The sequence below is a fragment of the Fusarium odoratissimum genome (genome assembly GCF_000260195.1).
Source record: "Fusarium odoratissimum NRRL 54006 unplaced genomic scaffold supercont1.1, whole genome shotgun sequence".
NCBI classification, from domain to species: Eukaryota; Fungi; Ascomycota; class Sordariomycetes; order Hypocreales; family Nectriaceae; genus Fusarium; species Fusarium odoratissimum.
This window is the reverse complement of record NW_022158687.1, coordinates 597,714-620,500: the sequence shown is the minus strand read 5'-3', so window position 1 is coordinate 620,500 and position 22,787 is coordinate 597,714. Positions and strand designations below refer to the sequence as shown.

Sequence of the window (22,787 nt, the reverse complement as noted above, 5' to 3'; positions counted from 1 at the left end):
TCGTCATATCGCTTTCAACGAGCAAGAGTTATCAATCCTAACTCTTAGTAATATTAAACACACGACTCTCTGACAGATAATGTATCCAAGAGGCGTTCGAGATTGTGTGGATTCTATTGGAGGGAAATCACACGGAGACTTATATCCTCTTCAGATCAGAAACACGACTGGGCCGTCCATTCTCGACAGCAAAGGTCGAGTTGGATGACATTCCGGACCTGCCTGCCGGAAGAAACTCATCAATGGCACGCGTTTGGGTCCCTACATCTCATCATGGCGGCACAGATCCAACCAACCCCCCGCAATGTCTGAAACTGAGCCATGTAGTAGTGTCCCTAAGAAGTCGGGGAACCGGTCTTTCCCACCTCTGTTGTTAGGAATTGATATTTCCGAGAATCCGAAAATCCAACGTGAAGCGTGTTTCATTATCCATAATGCCATATTGCCTGTTGGGAAGAGCGAGAAGCTACTGTAGATAGCGCATCTCACCCTACAGATGTCGTGAATCCTCATGCACATCCGATTGTGATCATGGGAACTGTTCCGATTCGCACCGTTACAGTGTTTGACGGATAAGATGCTACATGTCCTTACGAGGGTAGCAACCTAGCTGAAAGCTGAGGCGAGTCAAGATCAGAGGACCATCCTCCCTTCTCGGCGTGCACGCATACGGCTCCTACAGTAGGGAACGATAAGCCGGCAATTCTAGCCAGTAAGTTGCTGTCAATCGAATCTCCTGACACCCACATCCTTTGAGCCCATGCTCGGGAGGACACAAAACGCCTTGGCATCGAGACGGAAGAATACTACATCATCATCGCTAATACTAAGCTGGTACAGAAGCCCGCGCAGATTTTGGCGATACCTGACACGGAACCCAGAGCGAGGCAGGAAAAACTTGAAGTAATCAATATGAGAGAAATGTCTCTCAAACTTTGCTTGGCGTTTGAGAGTGCTGAGATGTGGATTTGGGACCCGCAAGTCATCGATATCCCAGCCTGTCTGTTCCTGAGGTTGTAGTGTACTGTGCTCTACTGGACAGGGTTCCTTTGCTTTTGGCGCGGGTGTCGGAACGGGAGTGCGTCCCTATTCCTGGAAATGGATGGTTCAGGGGTGGCACGATAAGCCGCTGTTGATAGTCAAGTGACGGTCAAGACTCAAGACACTCAAGAGGCTGGCATCTGAGGAGGAAATGAGAAGAAGCCTCTTAAGGTGGAGAGACTTGTGCAGTCTCATGCCGTGGAGCTGCAGAAAAAAGTGAATCACCATGGCCCAACCCAACAGACGACTAGGCACAAGACGTAGGATGCTAATTGACCACTAGGCCGGGACTAGTACCCGAGGATAGCACTTGATGCGATGATCAGTGGACTTTGAAAGGAATTTCAATTAACAATATGGCAATAGATTCCGGCACTCATTTCAACCCATTCCCACCTATGCCACTATGACAAGTCGCTTACCAAGCTTGCCAAGCAAGATACCTGTCTCAACACGTCGAGATCAACCAAGATACTATAACGACCATTTGAGCGGCGGAATACTACTTTGTCTACGGACACAGATTACGCACATACAATTAATATATCTACCTATGCTGGATATACTTCCCGAGATCACAATGAATGAAACCACAAACAATGAATGACTTTGACGGGGTCGGGAGCTCCCGCAACTCTACGTGCTTTTATTGGACGAGATGCTAATCAATCTGGGCCTGGGCCTACCGAGTTCCATTGTGAAAACTTGATCAATCGGTGCGAATAATTCGAATTCTCCACAGTCTAATTGCCTCTGTCTCTTTGGTGAAGGTGAACAAACAGAAGAAAGACTCGAGTGATAATCCCAAGAACTCACCAAGACGAAATAAACTTGATCGGCAAAGATCAATATGTGCAATTCTCAGTTCCACAGCTTCCTCAAGGCTTTGCCAAAGGTCGAGCAGCATCTCCATATTGAGGGAACTCTTGAGCCTGAGCTTCTCTTCTCCCTCGCTGAGAAGAACGGGATCAAATTGCCAGAAGATCCTGTCTATGAGTCGGCTGATAAGTTGCGAGAGCGCTATGGAAGATTCACATGTCTCGATGATTTCCTGCACTACTACTACCTCGGGATGAGCGTGCTTATCACCGAAAACGACTTTGAGACTCTTGCGTACCAGTATTTCCAGCGCGCTGCGAGCGAAAAGGTTCGACATGCTGAGATCTTCTTCGATCCTCAGGCGCACACCGCTCGAGGTGTCAGCTACGACACCGTCGTCGCGGGACTTACAGCCGCCAAGCGTCGTGCTCAGAAGGAGTTGGGTATTACTGTCGAGCTGATTGTCTGTATTCTTCGCCATCTGCCTGTTCCCGAGTCTCATGCTCTTGTCGATACTCTTCTGGACCGCGGCCACTTCAACGATGGCACCCTGACAGGCTTTGGCATGGTCTCGAGCGAGAAGGCGTTCCCTCCTGAGCTCTTCACCGAGGTCTATGCCCGTGTTGCAAAGACTGGTACTCATCTCACCACTCACGCCGGCGAGGAAGCACCTCCTTCTTTCATCACTGCCTCACTTGAGCATCTGAAGGTTTCGCGCATCGACCACGGCCTCGCAGCCGCTCAGGACCCCGAACTCCTCAAAAGACTGGCTGCCAACCGCACCCTCTTGACTTTCTGCCCCTGGTCAAACGTAGCTCTCTGCAACCTACCCGAACTCGCCGACGCCCCTGTGCGCAAGTTCCTCGATGCTGGCGTCCTCTTCAGTGTCAACAGTGACGATCCTGCTTACTTTGGCGCCTACGTCCAGGAAGTCTACTGCCGCGTCCAGGATACCTTCAGCCTCTCCGTTAAGGACTGGGCATGGATCGTCCGCGGTGCCGTTGAGGAAAGCTGGTGCTCTGATGAGCGCAAGCAGGAGATTCTCAAAGAGCTGGAGCAAGTGTTGGAAGAGTACAAGGATTTGAAGGCGTGAGCTGTGATTCAAAAGTCAAGAAGGCGTTGGGGATAGCGGAAGGGGTACGGCGGAAATACCCCTATGTGTATGTAGATAGGACGGTTAACTGGAAATGCAACTCGCTATATTTCCGACGAACAAGATATTTATCATGTAAAAATGCGCTGCAGTTCCTGGACCGCTGTTTGTCATCATACCTGATCTGTCATCTCATGTAAACCGTCCCTTCTAAGCAGACCATTTCTCCGTGCTCACGCCATGAGCGAAGTGAAGTACACATGCACCATCCCCGATCTTCGACAGACAACAGAACACGTCTAATCACATAATTCCCCTTTTTCAAAACCATTCTCTTGCATGAGCTTAACCCTCTGTGGTATCCATGACATCGCTCTTCAACTTGTCCTTGGCAGCTTGCACCCGCTCCTCTCGCCACTGCTCAATCCTCTCCTTTAGTTCCGTTTGTGGAATTGCATCATCGATAGTCATGGCTTGTCTTGTGAAAGGATCCTTAGGATCGCTTAGGAGATGCTGGACAATGGTTGATCGGTCAACAATATGCTTACTGGGTAGCAAGACAGGATCCTTCATGAGATCACCCATGATGGGGTCCTCAAACTCGGCAGGGATGTCACCCAGGTCGAGTTCCGCTTGGTCGAGGAGTGTCTTGGCGTCGACAAACTTCACCCTGAGCTTGTCCCAGCGAGCAACATCGGCAGGATCCTTCTGGTGCTTGGAGATGAGAATGCGTGAAACGCGCTCCAGCACTTCAGGCTTGTAAGATCGACCATCTGCAGCAACGGCGTCAATGAAGACTGGTGAGTTGCCGAGGTTGAGATAGATGTCGACAATGTCTGAAATGATCTGGATAGGGCGGAAGTGGTACTTGTCTCTGTTAGAGACACTGAGCTCGGCAGCCGCCTTCTTTCCTGCTAACGTCTCCAGGTTGTAGTTGAGCATGCTTGCCAGACGAGACACAATTTCGGGCATAGTGAAGGCTTCACTCATAGCCTCTGTGAATAGCTTCATCATCTCAAGCGTCTCGTTGGCCAACTGCATGAAAGACGTGGCCTGGTTAGCCAGCTGTTGCATCTCCTCCTCCTTCTTCTGGCGATCCTCTTGTGGTATTGACGGATCTTCAAGTTCCTTCTCAATAGCACGAATCTTGGGGAACTTGGTTAAAGCTTCATCCAAGACATAAGTAGCATCGTTCAACAACATGTTGACAAATTGAACAAAGAACTGCTTGTTGACTCTGTAGTGGTGTTAGCAACATCTCAAAAAATGACTTTGGGGGTTACTGACCGACTCTCCCGTGTCAATTGTCGCTTGTAGTGGTCGTTGACCCAAACACATTTGATCACTTGGAAGATCTCGTATCGAATGTTGAACTTGTCATAGAAAGCAGAATCCGCGCCCGTTGACTCGCACTCGATGTAAAATTTCATCAAGCCCTTGAGAAGATGATCATTGGCAAACTGGCTGCCAACAAGCTGGTCGCCCAGAACACCTCGCTTGAGATGCATCAATGGCCAAGTCGCCGAGAAGAGCAGTGAGACCAATGAGGACTTGAGGTACGGGTTCTTGATGTACTCAGTTGAGCGGAGAAATGTTACGCAAAGCGCAATCATTTCATCGCCAACAGCGCTGGGGAGAATCTTAGGTAGCCACCTGTTAAGTTGTTAGTTGAGGCCTCTGTCGAATGTCAGCATGGTGGACGAACCTAAATATGAACTTAAAATTGTCCACGATATTCTGTAGCGTATACTCTGGAAGACATGAGAATACATCTGACTTCTCCGCAGGAAGGGGAAGTCTACAGTTGTCAGTATCATCATCCATATTGCGCGCCAGGACACATACTGTATCTCCTTCGACTCTTGACCAGGCTTGTACTCTGATCGAGTCACCAAACGAAGCAACCACACAGCCACAATGCGCATGAAACGCAATGAAGTGCTCTGCATCCGTTCATCAAGCAGGACACCTTCGATGGAAAGCTTGACAGCAATGCTCTTCTCGAGAGCATCGACGTGCCTCTGAACAGCCTTGTCATATTGTTGAAGTTGGACAGGATTGTTCACGAACTTGATACGATCTGCCTCCATAATCTTGACTCTCTTCTCCAGATACTTTATATCCCTGTCCAAATTCTTCAGTTGGGAGTTGCAGGCTTCACTTCCATAGTGATGCGCTGCTAGGGTCAAGAAGAAAGCCTCCGAGATGAAGTTGGTTTCACCAGGGATCTTGTTCGCATAGAAAGAATCCGCGTATGACTGGTCTGCGTTCAGCTTTGTCTCATCGCTGATATTTATCCGTGGTTGCTTTCGGAAATAGTTGTCATCAATCTTGTTTACTTTGCTGAAATCCATATCCATGAAGGGTTCGCAAAATCGGTCTAGAATCGTGGTCACGTTAATCATAAATCCGTTGGAAGCAACCTCTCTAGGGTCAACTTGTAGTGCCCTCCTCTTGTGATTTGAGTTCATGATGTAGGCGAACCAGTCCAGGGTTCGAGATCTGGTCTCCTGGCCGGCGCGGATAAAGGCGTTTGTGATCGCGAAAAGATCATCTTGGTGTGTCCTCAGCACCATTCGCAAAGCGTCTTGTGAGTTTGCGATTCTACCCTTGTCAAGACCACGAGCCCCAGGGAAATAGCTCTTGATGACTTCATTCTGAAGTGGTGAGATGCGGAAGAACGGACCCAAGAGGGTGTGCTTTTCGATTCCAGCAGCTGACTGAGCCATGGTGAAGGTTGGGTGTTTGGCGAGGTTCACGATTAGAGGAGGGAATCTGGTGTACGTCAACATGGCCTGGATATACGGCTTGTAATCCTGGTCCATAGAGATTGTACCCAGCTTGCTGCTGATTTGAACCATGGCATCGTTGAACAAAGCAGGGAAGGCCTCGTCGTCATCGAATCGCTTGATAGCTTCCTGTATGAAGTTGAAGCAAAGGCCGTTCTCGTCCTGCACGCCCTTCAAGAGGTATGGCATGAGTGTATCATGCTTAGGGTTCGGTGATCGGCTACATGAAGCGTCAGGATTATATCTTCGACGCGGTGAAATTGCTTACCCATAGAGATCCGGCATGGTCAGGGCAAACAAGCAGCCGCTCATACACAAACGCTTGGCCTCTTCATGCACCTCGAACTTTGGACCCTCTGTTCCCTTGAACTGGAGCGAGGCTTTCACAGCACGCTTCCAGCATGGCAAGAAGTAGTTCATGAGAGGCTTATCATGGGGATAGCTGCTGGCCGCCTCCATAAGCGCTTGATCTAGCGTGTTCACGGACAGCTTCAAAGGCTCCCCGGACTCGTTCAGTTCTTCGTTTAGGTTCGGGAGGAATGTCAGCCGTTGGCCACTGCTGTTGACCATGTTATGCGGGTCCACAGTGATGCGGAAGATCTGTGACAATGTTCGGTCGGCATAGGATTCGTCGGACTCGGGTTGAGTGGTGGATGGCTTGGGGGAGGGTCGATCCGCTGGAGCGACGTCGTCAATCTCAGATGCCAGTCTTTTACGATTCACAGAGGAAGTACCTGTTGAACTCGACGGCTCCGCCTTCACCCCTAGCTTGTCGAAGGGGTTCGGGCTGGAAGATGCCGGCGGAGCGGCGGGAGTGACGTTGATCTTGGGCCGTGATTCAGCGGATGCGGGCTGCGGCTGCGGCTGCGGCTTCGGCGTTGACGTGCGCGAGGGGTTCGACGATTCGGAATCGGGAGCCTTGTTCTCATCTGACTTGGCAGACACAGGCGTTGATGTCCCTAGCTTGGCGAGACGTCTCGCACGGATCTGAGGTCCTAGCTTAGCATAAAGTCCCCATCATGAGCTCTGTTGGCGCAACTTGCCTGTTCCATCTTCTCCTTGTCTGGGGCATCGCCTCCAGCCCATGAGGGTTGCTCGTTGGGGTCCATTATAGCGATTACGAGTCAAAGTGCGGATGAGAAAGGAGGAGGAAGTGAAAAAAGACGAGAATTATGTTGAAAGAAAGAGGTTCAGATGGGATGGCGAGGCTGAGAGTGAGATGGACGAGATCTATGAGGTGTGGACCCAAGCCTCACAAAGACGTAGTACAGTTGATAATGATGAGCTTGGGGACCTGAGGGTGGGGGAATTCCAGGCAGAGCTGGGCCTAGGAACTTTGAGGTTCGAGGTGGGGCGGTGAGGCTTTAGTGGCTGCTTCTGAGCTGTGGCGCTGAAACTTTGGTTGCCTACTCGTGTAGAAGGACCTGGAAGAAATAGTCACTGAGGTATTGGTAATAGTATTGTTTCAAAGGATAGATGAAATCAGTTGAACAAAGAATATACCACTAGAGCCGTAAGATTTATGTTGGCCTGCCAAATCATCTCCCAAACTCCGCAGCACTCTTCTAAACTCCGCAATATAAAGTGGCTCGCTATTTCCAGGCACTGATGGTCATGTCTAAGGTGAGGTGATACAGAGTCGAGGATACAGCATATGTATTTCCCGTATCATGATGAAGATCTAAGACTTGCATCTGATATTTTATAGGAGCTTCTCAAAAACCAATAAATCATGATGTGCTATTCTTGGGTTATTAAATGGTGAACCTATGGCAGTCTGCGTGAAAATTGCATCTTGCTGTCAAACTTTCATCTCTTATGATCAGGCTGCCTCCTCCTTAGTCAACGTCAAACATTTTCATGAATAGCGATGTATGTGAAAAAGAATGAAGTTCTAAACCCCTGACGTCAGGCCTTCAAGATCTTTAAGTGACGCAGCGTCATGTCTAAAATAGGCAATGTGTCACAAGAAGCATCCAAACACAGAAAACACACATGGATATCAAACCTGAGTCGTCTGATTAAAATAAATCTATGATAAAAGACTACCGCCGGTGCTCAATGAATCATAGCCCTTTTCCGACTAAGCCTACGTGTAAATGCCGGGGTATTCCATAAACCATTACGCCAATAAAAGATTAAAAAGAAGAGTAGAAAAAGAAGCAAACACTAATCACAGACGGGGCAAATCTGTTCCTTCGACACTAGCTGACCGACGGCGTTCCGCGAGACGAGGGCCTTCTACCGACCTGTCCCTCTGCAAAGTTGCCGTGGATCCAGAGCTCGCGGCCGCTCTTATGCGGCCTTCTTCGCGGCTTCGGTTCAGGAGCCAGTTAACATGCATTCGAATCATGTTAATATTGTTTCGCAGTTCAGTTACCTCCTCGCGAATAGGCATGATTTGGTTGATAGTCCACATACTCTGCCGTGCCTCGAGGTGTGTTAGGTTCTGGTGAACTTCTTCGAAACCAGCGTCGAGGTCTTGGATTGTGCGGTTGTCTCCCATTACCGAGTCGCCCACACCCCGGCGACTGAGAGACGAGTTGAATTCTGTGATGCGTTGATTTGTTTCGTCCTGGCGAGTTTGGAGTTGCTGCACTTGTTGGCCGAGGTTGGTGTAGGAATCGATGATTTCTCGCTGTGAGCGAATTATCATGCCTGACGGGGTGTCTGGGTGGAATGCGCAAGCAAGAGTATGAGCATCCATTTGTCCGCGCATCGCACGAGCTGGACAACCAAGCTCGCTATATGGACAGTTGATGACAGCACCTTCGCATTCTAATTCGTCGTGTTCCTTGGTCTGGCTGCGATATACGAGCTTCCAGCATGTCTCACAGCGAGTTTTGCTGTTCGGACATGATAACAAATGCAGTTCGCGATCAGTAGCCTCGATTGTCACTTTGCAGTGTAAACATTTATCCTCCTTGTGGGGACAAGTATCATCTTCAGGTTTGGAACGTAATCTCTTGTCACAATCAGCGCCGGGGCAGGTGAAGTCCTTGAACCGGCATTCCGTCGAAGCATGTGTTTCGACTACCTCCCGACGAACTTCTGATTTGCAGCCTCGTGCATGGTAAGGGCACTTGACTTTGAGACTATTAAGCTGAGTGCGGATGAGCCGTGGTGCGCTGAAGCAGTTAGGCCAGGCCAAAGGCTCTCGGTCAATGGGACAGGCCGTTCCGGAAGGACTCGAGTCAATGCTTTGTCGCAAGCATCGATAGCAGAATGTATGATCGCAGGGAGTTGTAACCGGATCCACCAGAGGGTCATGGCAGATAGGACAGAGTAAATTAGCATCTGGTTCGTTGACATATGTCAAAGAATACATATCGAAGATGCAGTTTCCGCCATAACGTTTGGGAATTCCGAGAGAAGATGGGTGTGGAGGAAGCAGAGGTCCGGTTCGACGATCCGAGTTAACATTGGGTATCAAAAGACCCGAATATGAAGGATCAATTCTGGCCCTGACATCTTGTCTGACTTGCTGCGAGACTTGTGCACCAACATAAAAAGTATCTGGCGAGGGCGGCCGAACGAGACTAGTGACGAGGTCGGGAGTTGGAGATGTGCGGCGAAGGTTGCGGCGGGCGAAGCGGCGAGCAGCCGCTGGACTCAAACGAATTCCATCATCGCTCGATTCAGAAGCAGAAGTCAAAAGAACAGGAACAGCCGTAGTCGGCGTAGGAGCGACAGGAGAAGTAGGAGTCGGCTGTCTCGAGTCTCGGAGGGTTGTAGCCGCGGCGGGAGGAGGAGTTGTGGCCATGATCGGAAAACGGGGAATATGACCGGATCAAAGAGAAGTCGAATAGGACCAGATCGGAAAGAAATTGAGGACTTGAGGTCGAGACATGTATTCGTGGATTGTGTGCGTGTGCGACGTCGTGATGACGCTCATGGGCGGGGGAGTCGATGTTTTGATGAAGAAGGGAAGAAAGGGAGGATCTCGATGTGCGCATCAGGACCGTATTAGGCGGAGGCAAAGCCGAGGAGGCCATGCCATGGCCATGATGTGATAAGAGGTGTACTAACAATTTTAGCGAGAGAGTTTAGGAGGTAGCATTTTGGCGGGGTTGACAAAAAGAAGCGGATCAGGAGAGGAGCTTGGCTGTAGAAAAAGCAGGGGTCTTGTATAATACGCGCGAGTAGAATGATCAATTGAGGGTCTATAGAAGATCATTGGGGAAGTAATTAGAGTCTATGTGATGACCATGCTGTGCTCTTTCCCTCTCTATTCTTGTTGTTTATGAAAAGTGTCTTTGTTTCTCGTGATGATTGCATCTCGATATCACCACCCAAATCATCGTCAGTTTCAGCTACTCCCGGGTCAGGGTCCTTGGCTCATTTTTTTTGTCGATTACATCATCGGTCTGTCATTTTCGCCTTACTTTTCTTTTCCCATACCGTTATTGAGCATATCCCCGCCAACTGCCGACGACGAACCCTTTCTTCACCACATTGGGCTTGGTTGCACCGTTGACAGTGACAGTTTCAGGCAGGGCTTTCACATTCCAGAATCCACATGGACGAAGGAACAAGCTTCAGGCCAGGACCTTTAGTTAGAGACCAACTCTCACTATCCACAGGTTGTCCTCTAACGGCTTTCCTCATTCCATATCCAGCGCCGTACCGTAAGCTACTGAACCGCTAACGTTGCAGTCCCACGTGGGTTTTACAACTCTCGATGAGTTCTCTGTGCTCTTGAACTGTGTGCGGTTCCGTAAGAAACTCCGAGATTTCCGGCTCCGCGATGGAGTTTGCAGTTTTTAGAGTTTGTTCAAAACATGGAATGGGCAATGGACAATACCGAGAAAAGAAAAAGGGGAATGCGTTAGGTTGGTTCACTACCAAAAAATGATGATCACTGGGTACCTTGCAGAAATAAGTGAAGCAAACCGGTTGTTGACTGACTCATGAAGGGTCTCAAAACAAGGCCGTTGCTGAACCAAGTGGAGGCTGTCAAACCTGTCAAAGCAGCATCAGGCATTTGTACCGAAACCTAGTTGCGCACTGACTGTATTGTCTGCATCGAAGTCAATCGAGGTATTGAATCAAGATACTCTTTTTAGAAGGTGCTCAGTTTTGAATGTCCGAAGATCAAGAAATGGACTGGGTCGTGATGATCCTTCGGCATTATGAGTCTGAATCAACCTGGGGCTATCCCACCCCCGGATACATCTCAGTCCAGGCGTACTATATTCCGAATCAGCCTGCGTTTCTGCCTTTTCTCTTGTTGAACCTCATCTCTTCTCCCTCGTCTCGTCCAGGCTCCCGCGAGGCATCTTTCCTGCTGACGTGGCAGAGATCAAGTCGCCTTTGATTCGTCTCGTTATCTGCAATACAACGTCAGACGATGCCACTACAGAAGGTGAATCAACGGCCTCAAAACTGAACAAAGCGGACTAGATCAGCCATTTCTGTCAACATGAGGCTGATAAAACCAAGTAATTCACTTCCTCGTGCTCTTCTGGGCATGCACCTGTTGCTCTAGTTCTGACTGTTGTATGTTGTAAATGGCCCCCAACTTGCTGCTTTTAGGGTAGGTCGCTTGGCTTGATCAACTCTGACGAACGATTTCAGCCTTATTTTTCACAACGAACCACGGTTTCGGCCGGTATCTGCAATCATCAGCGAATAATAGCTTACATCGCTTCTTTGAACACTGCCACTTACAAAGAGCCTCTCTTTCAACCGTGATTGTCCATGTCATCAACCTATCAGACCTCAAAGAATCCATCATCTTTCGACGTCTCCAGTTATTGTCGTTTGTTGCCTAATTAACTGTAACGCTTCCCGCTGTACTTCACCCACCTTTCAACCATCACTCCTGACACAGCCTTGTTCGCGATGCACATTGTAACCGACTCGTTACGGGTAGAGAGCGTAAAGTGGCGGCTTACAGGCCAAGATGCATGCACTGCACTTTCAGTATACTTTGCGCAATCCCATGTGCAACACGGCGATGCTGCTGTTACCTGGTGATCACCAACCAAACAGATCACTGCGTCTCTGACAAAGGCGTCCAATCGACCTTTACAAAGAAGATGCCTTGAGAGGCTATATAGGACCCCAATATTTCCCATGCACTTTAGACATTTCAAGTCCCGAAAATTAATTCTTAACCATGAAGCCAACTCCTCCTACTCCTGGCCAGCAGCCTACTCCTACTAAGCCAAAGCGTAAACCTCTGAACCCTCAAGCTCTGGTTTCTAAGTTCTGGTCAAAGTATCATTCCAAGGCACCGGGAAAAGTCACTTCCATCTTTCCTCAGAGCCTGTATGAGTCACTTCTCACAGACGCCGACTCGTCTTATCCCAAGTCTCGCAATGCAGCGCAGAGCTATGAAGATGCTGCCAAAGAATGCCGTGCTCGAGTTAGAGCGATAGTTCGTGAATGTGAACGAACCAATGCCAAATTCAGCGACCCAGACTTTGACATTGAGACCGACTTTTCGTCTTACCAAGATAATTGTCTCAATGGTTTAATGGGGAGACGGTTTGAGGAGGACAGCAGTGATGACGAACCAGCGTCGTCCGAGAGCGGACCTAATATTCAGCGAATGAAGAAATATCGCAACACACGGAAGAAGGACGACGAGCTGGAGGACGACAAACCTGACACCAACAAGAACAACCTGCAAAGACGCATGTTCAACGGCAGGGACTATGGTTCTCGATACTCCAGACCAGGCTCAGTCCATCGCATTCCATGGATCTTCGAAAACCCTCAGTTCACAGTCAGCGGCTTCTCCAGTACAGACATCAAACAAGGTGCTGGTGGCGACTGTTGGTGGCTGGCTGCTCTCGCAACTATCGCTCATCGCAAAGATTTAATGAAGAAGATCTGTGTCGCAAAAGATGAAGAATGCGGCGTCTACGGCTTCGTCTTCAACCGCGACGGAGAGTGGATTTCGACTGTTGTTGACGATAACCTTTACTTGAAGCACAAAGACTTCGGAGAAGATACTGAAGTCTATGATGCAACGGGCAAGAAAGCTCGGCTTTACAAGACGCAGAAGCAAACTGGCTCTGAGTCCTTGTACTTTGCCAAGTGTGAGGACCCTAACGAGACCTGGCTACCCTTGCTTGAGAAAGCTGTAAGTTGTCTCTTTAATATACTCAAGATAAAAACTGATCATTTCAGTTTGCAAAGGTTCATGGTGACTATCATGCTTTGGATGGTGGGTGGTCTGGCACTGCAGTCGAAGATCTCACAGGCGGCGTCAATACTGTGGTCGCTGGTAATAGAGTCCTTCGCAAGGAGAGACTGTGGCGTGAGATGTTGGGATCCGACGGTGAAGATGGAGAATTCGTCTTTGGTTTGTCTGCCGGCGGTCCAGGAGAGGACCATAACAACGGAATTGTGTTACGACATGCATACTCGATTCTCAAGGTGGCCGAAGTTGAAGACGAAGATGGCAACAAAGTCCGCTTGGTCAAAATTCGGTAAATATGACTTGCAGATTTTGGCTTGGCTCAGACAACTGACACATACAGAAACCCCTGGGGACAGAAATCTGAAGATGGCCATGGCGAGTGGCATGGTCCATGGTCAGATGGCTCCAAGCAATGGACCCCTCATATGATTCGAAAGCTTCAGCATCAGTTTGGCGACGACGGAATTTTCTGGATGTCTTTCAGCGACATGCTCGATAACTTCAAGTGGATGTACAGAACTCGTCTTTTTGACGAGCGATGGACGGTAGCTCAACAATGGACAAGTGTTAGCATCTCTTGGCTTACCGGCTACCTTAAGAAGAAGTTTATCATCGAGGTCAAAGAAGAAGGCATGGTGGTTATTGTGCTCTCACAGGTATGCTGATCATTGGCGAAACCAACTCATACTGACAGTCTCAGCTTGATGAACGTTACTTCAAAGACTTGAAGGGGCAGTACGAATTTGTTCTGCACTTTTTGCTTAAGACAGCTGACGATAACACACCCATCTGCTCGGTGCGTCCGGCTCATAAGTGGGATCGACGTTCGATCAACTGTGAGGTCGAACTCGAGCCAGGTACATATGAAGTTATCCCCAAAATCACGGCCGAGAGATATTATTGGCTTCCGACTGTCCAGAAGATGGTCAAGATGGGAGCCGACAGTAATCCGCAAAAATTACGCCAGATCGGTCTGCAATATGATCTCGCACATGCCAAAGGCGGAATCGTTGATGAAGATGAGGCCCTCCGCAAGAAGAAAGAACTCGAGAAGAAGAAGAAACTCAAGGGCAAGAAACAAGAAAAGAAGAAGAAACAGATGGCAGAAGCTATGGCCAGTATGGAGGCAGCGATGGTGCAGATGAGGAACGAGTATAATCGGTCTCTCAATGAGAAGGACACTGAAAAGGAGAAGTCCAAGAAAGAGAAAGAAAAGGAAAAAGAGGAGCCTACATCAAAGGAGGAGGATGAGGAAGAGCCTAGCAGGAAAGAGGATGATACTGGTGCCAAACCAGATAAGGCGCCGCCTGGATTTTGGCCAGAAGATTCTTCCAAGAGTGACTTGCAAGTCTCGACTCTTAGTGAAACAGCAACCGAGCCAAAAGGGGACCCGTCTTCAGTTGATACGGGCCAAGAAACCGAGAACAAGAGAAGAGGATCTGCAGACTCAAGTGATCTTACCACCAAATATTCATCTGCCGACCGCAGAGGCCCTCCATCTCTCGCAAACTCACCAATACCATCACGAGATCACAGTCTCCAACACAGCAGAAGAACAACCATGCAAAGCATAGACACAAACCCCGTCTTCACGCCTCCCACAGAACCAACCTCCGAATCGGACTTCGACAGCTCAGACTCGGCGTCCGTGTCCTCATCAGAGCCAGACGATAGTTCCTCAAGCTCAGACGACGATATGCTACCCACGTCGCTGTTTCCCCGACTCAAGCAGAAGAAGAAACAGCCGTGGAATGCCGTGTGCGTGATTGGCCTCCGCGTCTACGCTCAGCACGCGGGCATCAAGGTCCGTCTCGCTGATCAGAGGGGCGATGAGGCCACCGAGCTCGTGCCTCCAAAGGGGAGCCCTGCTAGTTTCGTGAGCTAGAAAAGGAATATGCCGCCTGATATACCGTTATTGCCAAGAATGTCTAACGTTGCGAGTCGTGAGACGTGGTGTTTGTGTTGATGACGGAGGTTTATATGTGTATTCCACGAATAGGAGAATCATTCGTACCAAAGCAACAAATAGGATTTAACAGCACTCTTCTCAGTCATGTTTTTAGCATAGCGGTTTTACTTGTCATATATCAGAAAGAATGATTACTTTGACTTCTTTTTTTCTCTCCTCGCTAAGCTTCAGTGTGGATAGCACTATTCCTCGAACTGAGTTATACCCGAGACGCAATTTAACTACAACACAGTCCGAGTCAGATATGATCAGTTGATAGAAAACGAAAATGGCTTTGACAATTAAATCAATCAAGTTTATTTACTACATGATCTACAGCCGTCGTATCTCCATGCGTTCCACATTGACTACTACTTCGGATTTGCCTACCGTCAAACAAAGAAACGTGCGGCCCATTGTTTCTCAGTGAAACTGAGCGTATAAATGAGCCCCGAACTAGCATAAAAAGCGTCCACCAAAGAAAGTAGTACTAAAATGTCTCATCCTTTTTGTCCAGCTCCAAACTTCAGACGCCGTTTCAACCGCACGGCCCAAGCCGCTGTTTCATCTGTCCTCGTCCCGTTTCACCATCCAAGCTCACCCCTACCAACTCACCCTTGAGATTTACGTGAACGATCTACGAGATGGTTCCCAGCCAGGGTTGTTGAGTAATGGCATGGCAATGGAATGATCTGAGGTAAGGCTCACCGTCGTGAGAGATTGATAGAACCTCGGAAGCCTTTCCAACTCGGGAAGACCTTGCGGATGAAGTACGAGGTTTGGATGAATCTATCACGATCCAGGGTTGTTCAAGAAGAGGTTCGAGCGTTGGAGTTGAGAGCATATAAGCTGGATGAAAGTCGTCAATAGAGTCGAAATCAGATCAACTCAGCTCAGCAACTTTGCATTCATTCGCTTTTTCTTTTCATTCGCTTCTAAATAACTCCTTTCGTTTAAAAACTTGACCTTATTCATCATGTTCTCCAAGTCTGTTCTCATCGCCCTCGTGCCCTTTGTAGTGGCTGGTCCCATTGCTCCTCGACAGGGTCTCGGATCTGGCCTTGGCTCAGGTATTCCCAGCTTTGGAGGTTCCACGGGCGGTCTTCCTGGACTTCCCAGCTCTGGCGGTTCTACTGGTGGACTTCCCAGCATCCCAAGTCTTCCTAGCTCTGGAGGTTCAACCGGAGGACTTCCCAGTATCCCGGGTCTAGGCTCTGGTGGTTCATCTGGAGGCATTCCAAGCATTCCAGGTCTTCCCAGCTCTGGAGGCTCAACCGGTGGTCTTCCTAGTCTCCCTATTGGAAGTGGTGGCTCAAGCTTCCTCCCAGGAGGCTCTACTGGTGGAGACACCACAGGAGACACCTCCGGCAGTGCTTCAACCAGCGCTCCCGCTTCTCAGCCCACAGGCTCTAGCGAGACTCCTCGCGCTGAGGGCGGTTCATCCACCTCTCCCTTCGGCAGCTTCCTTGGATCTGCAGGTGGCAGCAGCGGTGGCTTTGGTGGTTCCACTCAGAATGGTCTCAGCGGCGACTGCAAGGACGTAACTGTCATCTTCGCCCGCGGTACCACTGAAATGGGCAACGTCGGCACTGCTGCCGGACCTCCTTTCTTCCAGGCTCTTGCTCAGCAGCTCGGAAGCGACAAGCTCGCTGTCCAAGGTGTTGAGTATGCCGCCAGTGTTGGTGGTATCATGCAGATGGGTGACCAGGCCGGTTCCCAGAAGATGTAAGTCAAACCTCGAGTTCATGAAGTCGCTTGTATCTAACATATACAGGGTGAGTCTTGTTAAGGAGGCTTACCAGAAGTGCCCCAAGACCAAGGTCGTCATGTCTGGATACTCGCAGGGTGCTATGCTGGTTCACAACGCAGCAAAATCTCTCCCTGCCGATACCACTAGCAAGATTGCTGCCGTTGTCAACTTTGGCGATCCTTGTAAGTCACTCTCATCCTCCAACAAAACCTCAGAGATTAACAGCTTTATAGTCCAGCGACAGGCTATCCAGGGTGTTCCCGCTGACCGCGTCAAGATCATCTGCCACACTGGCGATGGTGTTTGTGCCGGTACTGCTGCTATCACCCCTGACCACTTGACTTACAGCCAGGATGCCAACGCTGCTGCTCAGTTTGTCGTCAGCAAGGTCAAATAAGTGATGCGCTGACTTGGCCAAATCGAGAGATGAGCGGAATGACATAATGGAAAAATAGCTGGAGCAGAGCTTCGGGTATGGATAGGTTTAACTTTCTCCTGTATCTTTCAAAGTAGCTTGAATATGAGTAAAATTGATCATGTCTCTGACGAAAGCTGAAACAACATCCCCCTGAAAGTACTAGAAGTGCACCCCAAGACTTCAGCAAGTTTTCTGCTAGCAGCATAAAGATGGAGTACAACCTGGTTGCTGAGCATTTGCGCCAGTATCTCTGAGGTGTATATACGATCCTGTGCAAGCAAGTAAATGTAAAGAGTCAGTAGACATCATAGGCAAACGGGTTCCCCTGGTCACGCCCCCTACTTCTTCTTTTCCTTCTCCTTGACCGCACGGCGGCCACTGGTTGAGCCTCCATGCCCAACCTGAAATGTCGCTGCTTATACGATATTACATACACAACTTAACGCATGATTTCTAAGTCAGCGCAACCGAGGAGAAGGCGAAACAGATACAAAAAAGCAAAGGAGTCAAAGAATGACATTTGGTAGACTCTGTTGGTATCTTGTCCTTGTGTAAAGAAAGTAAGCTTTAATGGCAACTGGCCTTGGCTGGCGGCGTGCGGACTGGTCGAGCTTTACAAAGATTTCATGAGTTCATCGACGAGTCTTAGGCATAACGCATCCTAGGATTTCACCAAATGATCACTAAATTATCAAATCTATTCAGTATTTAAGGCCTAAAGAACTCCGAAATTTAGTCCAAGCTTATGATAAGTTCCTCTCTGCGTAGGTCGTCGGGTGGGAACTTTCAAGAGTAAAGTCATATCAGCTGCCACAACCATTTGACAAGAAAGAAGCCCTTTCTAGCAAAACATATGGAATTCTGTAGATATAGTGTAAAAGGAATTGCTTTTCCCAAGCAGAAAGTTGAAGTGGGGCATCGGGTGTGAGAGCCGGATAAGTGATGGAAATGAACTTTCAGCATTAGCATATTATCCAAGATGATCCAAGTAACCTCAACAATAAACGGGGATATGGTGTAGGGGTATCACGTTCGCTTTGCATTGTTTCGAATGCTTGCGAAAGGCCGGGGGTTCAAATCCCTCTGTCTCCAAGCTTTTGCCTGTCAAGTTGCGGCATTTTTGGACAAGATCTGTCCAGTGTCCTAACAACTCTATTTTTAGTTTTAGATACCCCACACATGCACCTCAGTACGATGACCAAGACTGCTACACATTCCCCAATAGGCCCCTTTGTCTTGGGGTACTGGTGTGACAATTGAGGTGAGTGTCTGATTTGGAGAGTGGATGTGAACCACTGCTCCAGGACACGGCAGCTGTCTGGAAACACACGCGGGCTATCAAGAAGCGGCAACAGAATCAGCGGCGGTGTCTCCAAGTCAATCCTTCCACTGGTTGCCATGCAATGGTTTCGCGACGTTGGCCATAGTTAGCAATGAACCCTCAGTATAGGTTGAAACCGTAGTGTACGTTCAACTGGGTGGGTACTGAACACGAGCAATGAATATAATGACTCTACTTTGAAACATAGATTTCCAATAAGTCTTGGCTACTTTCTTCTCAAACTTCGAGAATGTTTGGCAAACCTCGTCCCTTCATCCATAAACCGTCCACAAGCGCCTATAACCATAAAGCCGCTGGCCACTCGCAAAGCATCAATAATCCTTCTTTGTCAATGACAAGTCAGCCATGCTGCTGCATGTGATTGACAAGCCAGGGGGTGCTGCATTTGGAGAAGCAGACACGTGCCGCCACAAGCCATGAATCATGTGTCCCGCATGAACAAAGCTCGCATTCCATTTAGCCTTTCCTTTCAGCTGATGTGCCATGCATAATTGGGGTTTGCGACGGGAGAGGCTTGAGACCTCGTGAGCAAGAAAAAAAGACGTGGCATATCGACGATAGTTTCTTTTGTCTTAGAACACGTAAATTGTAGATTGTTGTATTGACTTCTAGAATGTCATGTTGTAATATTCCCCATGTTAGCGACGTCATACTCAATGCGCCCCCACAGATGAATAAAATGTCCCCCGCGTTTATCCCCGGAGTTTGGAGATGACACTTTCACATGTAAATACAAAGGCAGTGAGTGCTACGCTACCAAAACATGTCACGAGTCACGAGTCGTCATCTCACTTCGGCTTTTGGACCGAATTGAGCTTGGAATGATCCATTGTTTGCTTGAGAATTGGTCTTTGCCTCTGTTGTTTATGTAACTATTCAATGGCTTTTGACTTTTGTTCTCTCTTTTCCTCTTCTCATTGATGTTATTCTTGTGAACGTGAAACACCTCAAACACGTAGTATACTACAGACCGTTACACTTATCGACAATAAAAGGACTTATAACGGCCAATTCACGATAAGGCTCTCGTAACCCTGTCCTGTCCTAGTCCCACCACCGAGGATATTGAGTCGTGCGTGTTACAGGACCTTTTTTTCTTTCATGTGAACGACCATCAATTTATCCGAAAGACCCTACGACACGACACGACACGACACGACACCATGTGTCTGCGCTCTAATTGATTTCCTTTGTTTCTTTGCTGACCTTGCATATTTCGTCGGCATCACCAAATAAACACATACTCAGACTCGGTCTACTCAGCATGATAGACCACGTCTTAGGACGGCCTTCAGTCAAGTCTCGACGACTTCAGGTCCTCGCGGTCTTGACTTTTTGGTCTGCCTATTTAGTAAAGTAGGCATTCCACCTCCGAATATGCGCTCGGAGTACTAACACACTTGCAGAGGCCACAAACATGGCCCTCCCGGCGCTCAGTTGCTCTCGAGACTCTTTTCCAAGCGTCTGACAGCATGGCAAACCGTCGTGATAACGATGATCTATCTATACGCCGCCCGAAATTTCAGCACCCTAGTCGGACTCGCGAGCCCAGAGCCCATGGCCAATATGTACGATGCCACATACTACCGAGCTACATGGGTCTTGACTGCGCTGGACGCTGGCTTCTGGACGGCCATGAAGATCAAGACAAAATGGTTGCGCGATATGGCGAGCATCGTCTTCTCGCTCTTCTACCTCGTTGCTGCTGAAAAGGCAGACGAAAAGGTCCGAAAGGTCCGCGGTATGATTACTGTTGAACATCTGCGAGTGTCCTGGAATAAGGGCACCTCGCCGTATTTGAGTTTCTTTCAAGGACTCATGCGACCTCGTTTCATGCGATGGCCTCCGAGACAGATCCGAATTCCACGGCCCGCTGATAGCGACTACAAAGAACCCGTTCTTGCTTGGCTGTATTACGATGGGCCATTATCAGATCTTCACCGTCACGATAGGCTGATTCTTGATATTCCCGGTGGTGGGTTTGTTGCCATGGACCCTCGCTGTAACGACGACAAGCTGTTCTCATGGGCTGCCAAGTCAGCTTTGCCGATCCTCAGTCTCGACTATAAGAAGGCACCTGAGTTCCCGTATCCATATGCACTGAATGAGTGCTTCGATGTTTACAGAACTATTGTAAACACCAAGGGTCGATGTATAGGTCTACCAGGCACAGAAGTCCCTCGAATCATCGTCACAGGAGACAGCGCTGGAGGAAACCTGGCGGTTGCTTCAACGTTGATGATCATGGAGACGAGACATCCAGCGTTCCGCAGACCAGGTCAAACAGAACTGCCAGCTCCTGACGGACTTGTCTGCTTCTATCCAGCTTTGGATATGAACATCGGCAACTGGATGACAGATGAGCAGATGTCTCTGATCAAAGATCGAAAGATGAGGAAAACGAATAGAAGAATCATGCGCCGCAAGAGCATGCAGTATAATGAGCTCGTGGGAACTCCTCATCACTCTGATGACGAAGAAGATGGTTCACCACCACCGCACAACAAGTTGAGCGCTCTGACGACGAAAGAGGCCTTGATTGCGGCATCTCAAGGACCTAGAAGCCCACACCCTGAGTTCTCTCATGTTGGTCCTCGATCGTTGAGTCTCCCGAAAGATGCATCTGAGACCGATGAGAAGAAGTCATCTCATCATCCTGAACCGATGAAGACGCGACTGGCCACTTCATCCATGATCTCTTACTTCAACGATCGAGTTCTCACGCCAGAGATGATGAGAGCCATGATTATCTTATATATCGGTGCTCATAACCGACCTGATTTCAGCCAGGACTATCTTCTCAGCCCTGTGTTGGCGCCCGAGGCCTTGCTGGTCGACTTTCCCAAGACATACTTTATGACTGGAGAGCGAGATCCTCTGGTCGATGATACGGTCATCTTTGCGGGACGACTTCGCCGTGCTAAAGAGGCTGCATTTGTTCAGGAACAATCAGGAAGACACCAGAATGCCGAGTTCAATGACAGAGACGCAGCTGAGGTGATGTTGATCCCCGGGACATCTCATGGTTTCATGCAGTTCCCAACTGTGTATCCTCCTGCTTGGAGACACTTTGAGAGATGCATCGATTGGTTCGACCAACTCTTCGACCACGCAGAAGTCATGCGTGTTCGCAAAGACAGACAAGCCCGAGCCGCCAGGTCCCAAACCCACGGCTTCGGAATCAACGGCGACGGTCGTCATCACATGCGCACCGAATCCAGCGAAGAAGATCGACCCCTCGAGATCAGCATGACAAAGATGAACCAGCGACGCAGCTCCAACCAAACAACACCCCAGCAAAGTCCCGACCTCAACGGCGGCAGTGAAAGCGGCGACACGACACCACGAGCGCACACCAACGGAACCTCTTTATCAAACGGGGATAAGAACGCCAAGAGACGCAAGAGTGTGGGTCTCAGCAAGAGCAAGAATAGAAACAAGAGCCTCGTTAAGCTCAAGAGTTCTGATGATCTGCTGGGGAGACGTATGCAGGGACTCGCGAGCGGGTTGACGGGGATGGGCGATGACGACTAGAGTATCTGTATGTACATTCAGCTCGGAAGGGACGGGATCTTGCATTGAGATGGATACTGCATGATGATGTGGGTTTGTCGCATAAAGCGAGATGAGTTGCATCGCGAGGTTGCATTTTGCGTTGGTTTGTAAGTTGGAGTACACGATGAGGGCATATGTTTTCTGTAGTTGATTCTTACGAAGATATGACTGTTTGTAGATACACATAGGACACCCTTCTTAGAACGGTTTGTACAACTTGTGGCCTGGAGTAAGGTGTGATGAGGATCAGCAAGACAAGGGCTGCCTGGTCAACGAAGCTACAATGCATCGAATTTCTAGAAGACTGCCCAAAGTCACTGACCATCTTCTCGAAATACCTAGTAAGACGGGACAAAACGGATCAGCCAAGCCTGGATAGTGGATATTGAATCCCAGCGGACCGTCGCGCTGTGGGCCTGATTAACGCAAGTTCCTCCTGAGGCGTTGTGGCTGGAAGCATCGCTTCGAAGATGTAGTGGTTGATACTGATGCGTGAAGAATATGCAGTGTCATTGCTTATTCACTACTGCTGAACAGCATGTAGGTGCTGTAATCGCTGACAAAGTTGCCAATACAGCCTGTTTTGCCTACAAAATGGCATACGTAGCAAGAAACCACCCGCACTAAAGCCTCGGCCTGCGATGCCCACCGACAAAAGTGAAGCCATTCGAAGCATTGTCTGCGTCTAGAAAAAAACAGGGCTCAAAAGGGGGCGGACGGACCGTGTCTGCGTCAGAGCTCTCTTGTCTCGGTGAGCACGACACGCAACATATGATAGACCCCACGAAATTGGGCGGGAGTTGGGCCGATTGGAATAAGAGCAAGGATTCAGCTTTCAATCCGGGGATGTTGGGCTGTGACGAATAAAAAAGACACGCC

The 22,787-nt window shown here is 49.0% G+C and overlaps 6 protein-coding genes and 1 non-coding gene across 9 annotated transcripts; 5 read left to right on the top strand and 2 right to left on the bottom strand.

Moving 5' to 3' along the window:
• The first annotated feature begins 1,619 nt into the window (after window positions 1-1,619).
• Window positions 1,620-3,177, top strand: FOIG_00227 (adenosine deaminase). The gene has a single exon (XM_031196247.1). The coding sequence runs from the start codon at window positions 1,892-1,894 to the stop codon at window positions 2,951-2,953; it is 1,062 nt and encodes a 353-aa protein (XP_031072014.1). The 5' UTR covers window positions 1,620-1,891; the 3' UTR covers window positions 2,954-3,177.
• FOIG_00226 (ubiquitin conjugation factor E4 B) lies at window positions 1,768-7,088 on the bottom strand. Of its 3 annotated transcripts, XM_031196245.1 has the most exons (7): window positions 6,786-7,088; window positions 6,477-6,729; window positions 6,011-6,419; window positions 4,799-5,962; window positions 4,659-4,751; window positions 4,241-4,606; window positions 1,768-4,190 (listed from the first exon to the last, which is right to left on the bottom strand). In XM_031196245.1, exons 1-7 carry the CDS (start codon window positions 6,849-6,851, stop codon window positions 3,299-3,301), a joined length of 3,243 nt encoding a protein of 1,080 aa, XP_031072012.1. In that variant the 5' UTR covers window positions 6,852-7,088; the 3' UTR covers window positions 1,768-3,298. The 3 variants fall into 3 exon arrangements, with proteins under 3 accessions (XP_031072012.1, XP_031072011.1, XP_031072013.1); XM_031196244.1 differs by having other exon boundaries at window positions 1,773-4,190; window positions 6,011-6,729; XM_031196246.1 differs by having other exon boundaries at window positions 1,773-4,190; window positions 4,799-6,729.
• A 646-nt stretch (window positions 7,089-7,734) lies between these two features.
• Window positions 7,735-9,811, bottom strand: FOIG_00225 (uncharacterized protein). Its single transcript, XM_031196243.1, has one exon. The coding sequence runs from the start codon at window positions 9,503-9,505 to the stop codon at window positions 7,916-7,918; it is 1,590 nt and encodes a 529-aa protein (XP_031072010.1). The 5' UTR covers window positions 9,506-9,811; the 3' UTR covers window positions 7,735-7,915.
• A 1,911-nt stretch (window positions 9,812-11,722) lies between these two features.
• FOIG_00224 (uncharacterized protein) lies at window positions 11,723-15,025 on the top strand. Its single transcript, XM_031196242.1, has 4 exons — window positions 11,723-12,835; window positions 12,883-13,184; window positions 13,236-13,551; window positions 13,596-15,025. The coding sequence occupies exons 1-4, from the start codon at window positions 11,864-11,866 to the stop codon at window positions 14,778-14,780; spliced, it is 2,775 nt and encodes a 924-aa protein (XP_031072009.1). The 5' UTR covers window positions 11,723-11,863; the 3' UTR covers window positions 14,781-15,025.
• A 484-nt stretch (window positions 15,026-15,509) lies between these two features.
• FOIG_00223 (uncharacterized protein) lies at window positions 15,510-17,196 on the top strand. Its single transcript, XM_031196241.1, has 3 exons — window positions 15,510-16,568; window positions 16,618-16,775; window positions 16,827-17,196. Exons 1-3 carry the CDS (start codon window positions 15,820-15,822, stop codon window positions 16,988-16,990), a joined length of 1,071 nt encoding a protein of 356 aa, XP_031072008.1. The 5' UTR covers window positions 15,510-15,819; the 3' UTR covers window positions 16,991-17,196.
• Window positions 17,197-18,017: 821 nt separating this feature from the next.
• FOIG_00222 lies at window positions 18,018-18,103 on the top strand. Its single transcript has one exon. It is a non-coding gene; the product is annotated as a tRNA-Ala (tRNA).
• A 1,081-nt stretch (window positions 18,104-19,184) lies between these two features.
• Window positions 19,185-22,583, top strand: FOIG_00221 (uncharacterized protein). The gene is made up of 2 exons (XM_031196240.1): window positions 19,185-19,709; window positions 19,760-22,583. The coding sequence occupies exons 1-2, from the start codon at window positions 19,618-19,620 to the stop codon at window positions 21,885-21,887; spliced, it is 2,220 nt and encodes a 739-aa protein (XP_031072007.1). The 5' UTR covers window positions 19,185-19,617; the 3' UTR covers window positions 21,888-22,583.
• Window positions 22,584-22,787: the final 204 nt, after the last annotated feature.

What these genes read in the sequence shown, in the direction of transcription:
- FOIG_00227 (XM_031196247.1), top strand. Translation starts at nt 1,892, where the DNA reads ATGTGCAATTCTCAGTTCCACAGCTTCCTCAAGGCTTTGCCAAAGGTC.
- FOIG_00226 (XM_031196244.1), bottom strand. Translation starts at nt 6,851, where the DNA reads ATGGACCCCAACGAGCAACCCTCATGGGCTGGAGGCGATGCCCCAGAC. An exon ending in CAAGAGTCGAAGGAGATACA is followed by an intron (nt 4,752 to 4,798) that starts GTATGTGTCCTG and finishes TGACAACTGTAG; the next exon opens with ACTTCCCCTTCCTGCGGAGA. An exon ending in CAATTGACACGGGAGAGTCG is followed by an intron (nt 4,191 to 4,240) that starts GTCAGTAACCCC and finishes ACACCACTACAG; the next exon opens with AGTCAACAAGCAGTTCTTTG.
- FOIG_00225 (XM_031196243.1), bottom strand. Translation starts at nt 9,505, where the DNA reads ATGGCCACAACTCCTCCTCCCGCCGCGGCTACAACCCTCCGAGACTCG.
- FOIG_00224 (XM_031196242.1), top strand. Translation starts at nt 11,864, where the DNA reads ATGAAGCCAACTCCTCCTACTCCTGGCCAGCAGCCTACTCCTACTAAG. An exon ending in GTCCGCTTGGTCAAAATTCG is followed by an intron (nt 13,185 to 13,235) that starts GTAAATATGACT and finishes TGACACATACAG; the next exon opens with AAACCCCTGGGGACAGAAAT. An exon ending in TGGTTATTGTGCTCTCACAG is followed by an intron (nt 13,552 to 13,595) that starts GTATGCTGATCA and finishes TGACAGTCTCAG; the next exon opens with CTTGATGAACGTTACTTCAA.
- FOIG_00223 (XM_031196241.1), top strand. Translation starts at nt 15,820, where the DNA reads ATGTTCTCCAAGTCTGTTCTCATCGCCCTCGTGCCCTTTGTAGTGGCT. An exon ending in CAGGCCGGTTCCCAGAAGAT is followed by an intron (nt 16,569 to 16,617) that starts GTAAGTCAAACC and finishes TAACATATACAG; the next exon opens with GGTGAGTCTTGTTAAGGAGG. An exon ending in TGTCAACTTTGGCGATCCTT is followed by an intron (nt 16,776 to 16,826) that starts GTAAGTCACTCT and finishes ACAGCTTTATAG; the next exon opens with TCCAGCGACAGGCTATCCAG.
- FOIG_00221 (XM_031196240.1), top strand. Translation starts at nt 19,618, where the DNA reads ATGATAGACCACGTCTTAGGACGGCCTTCAGTCAAGTCTCGACGACTT. An exon ending in TGGTCTGCCTATTTAGTAAA is followed by an intron (nt 19,710 to 19,759) that starts GTAGGCATTCCA and finishes ACACACTTGCAG; the next exon opens with AGGCCACAAACATGGCCCTC.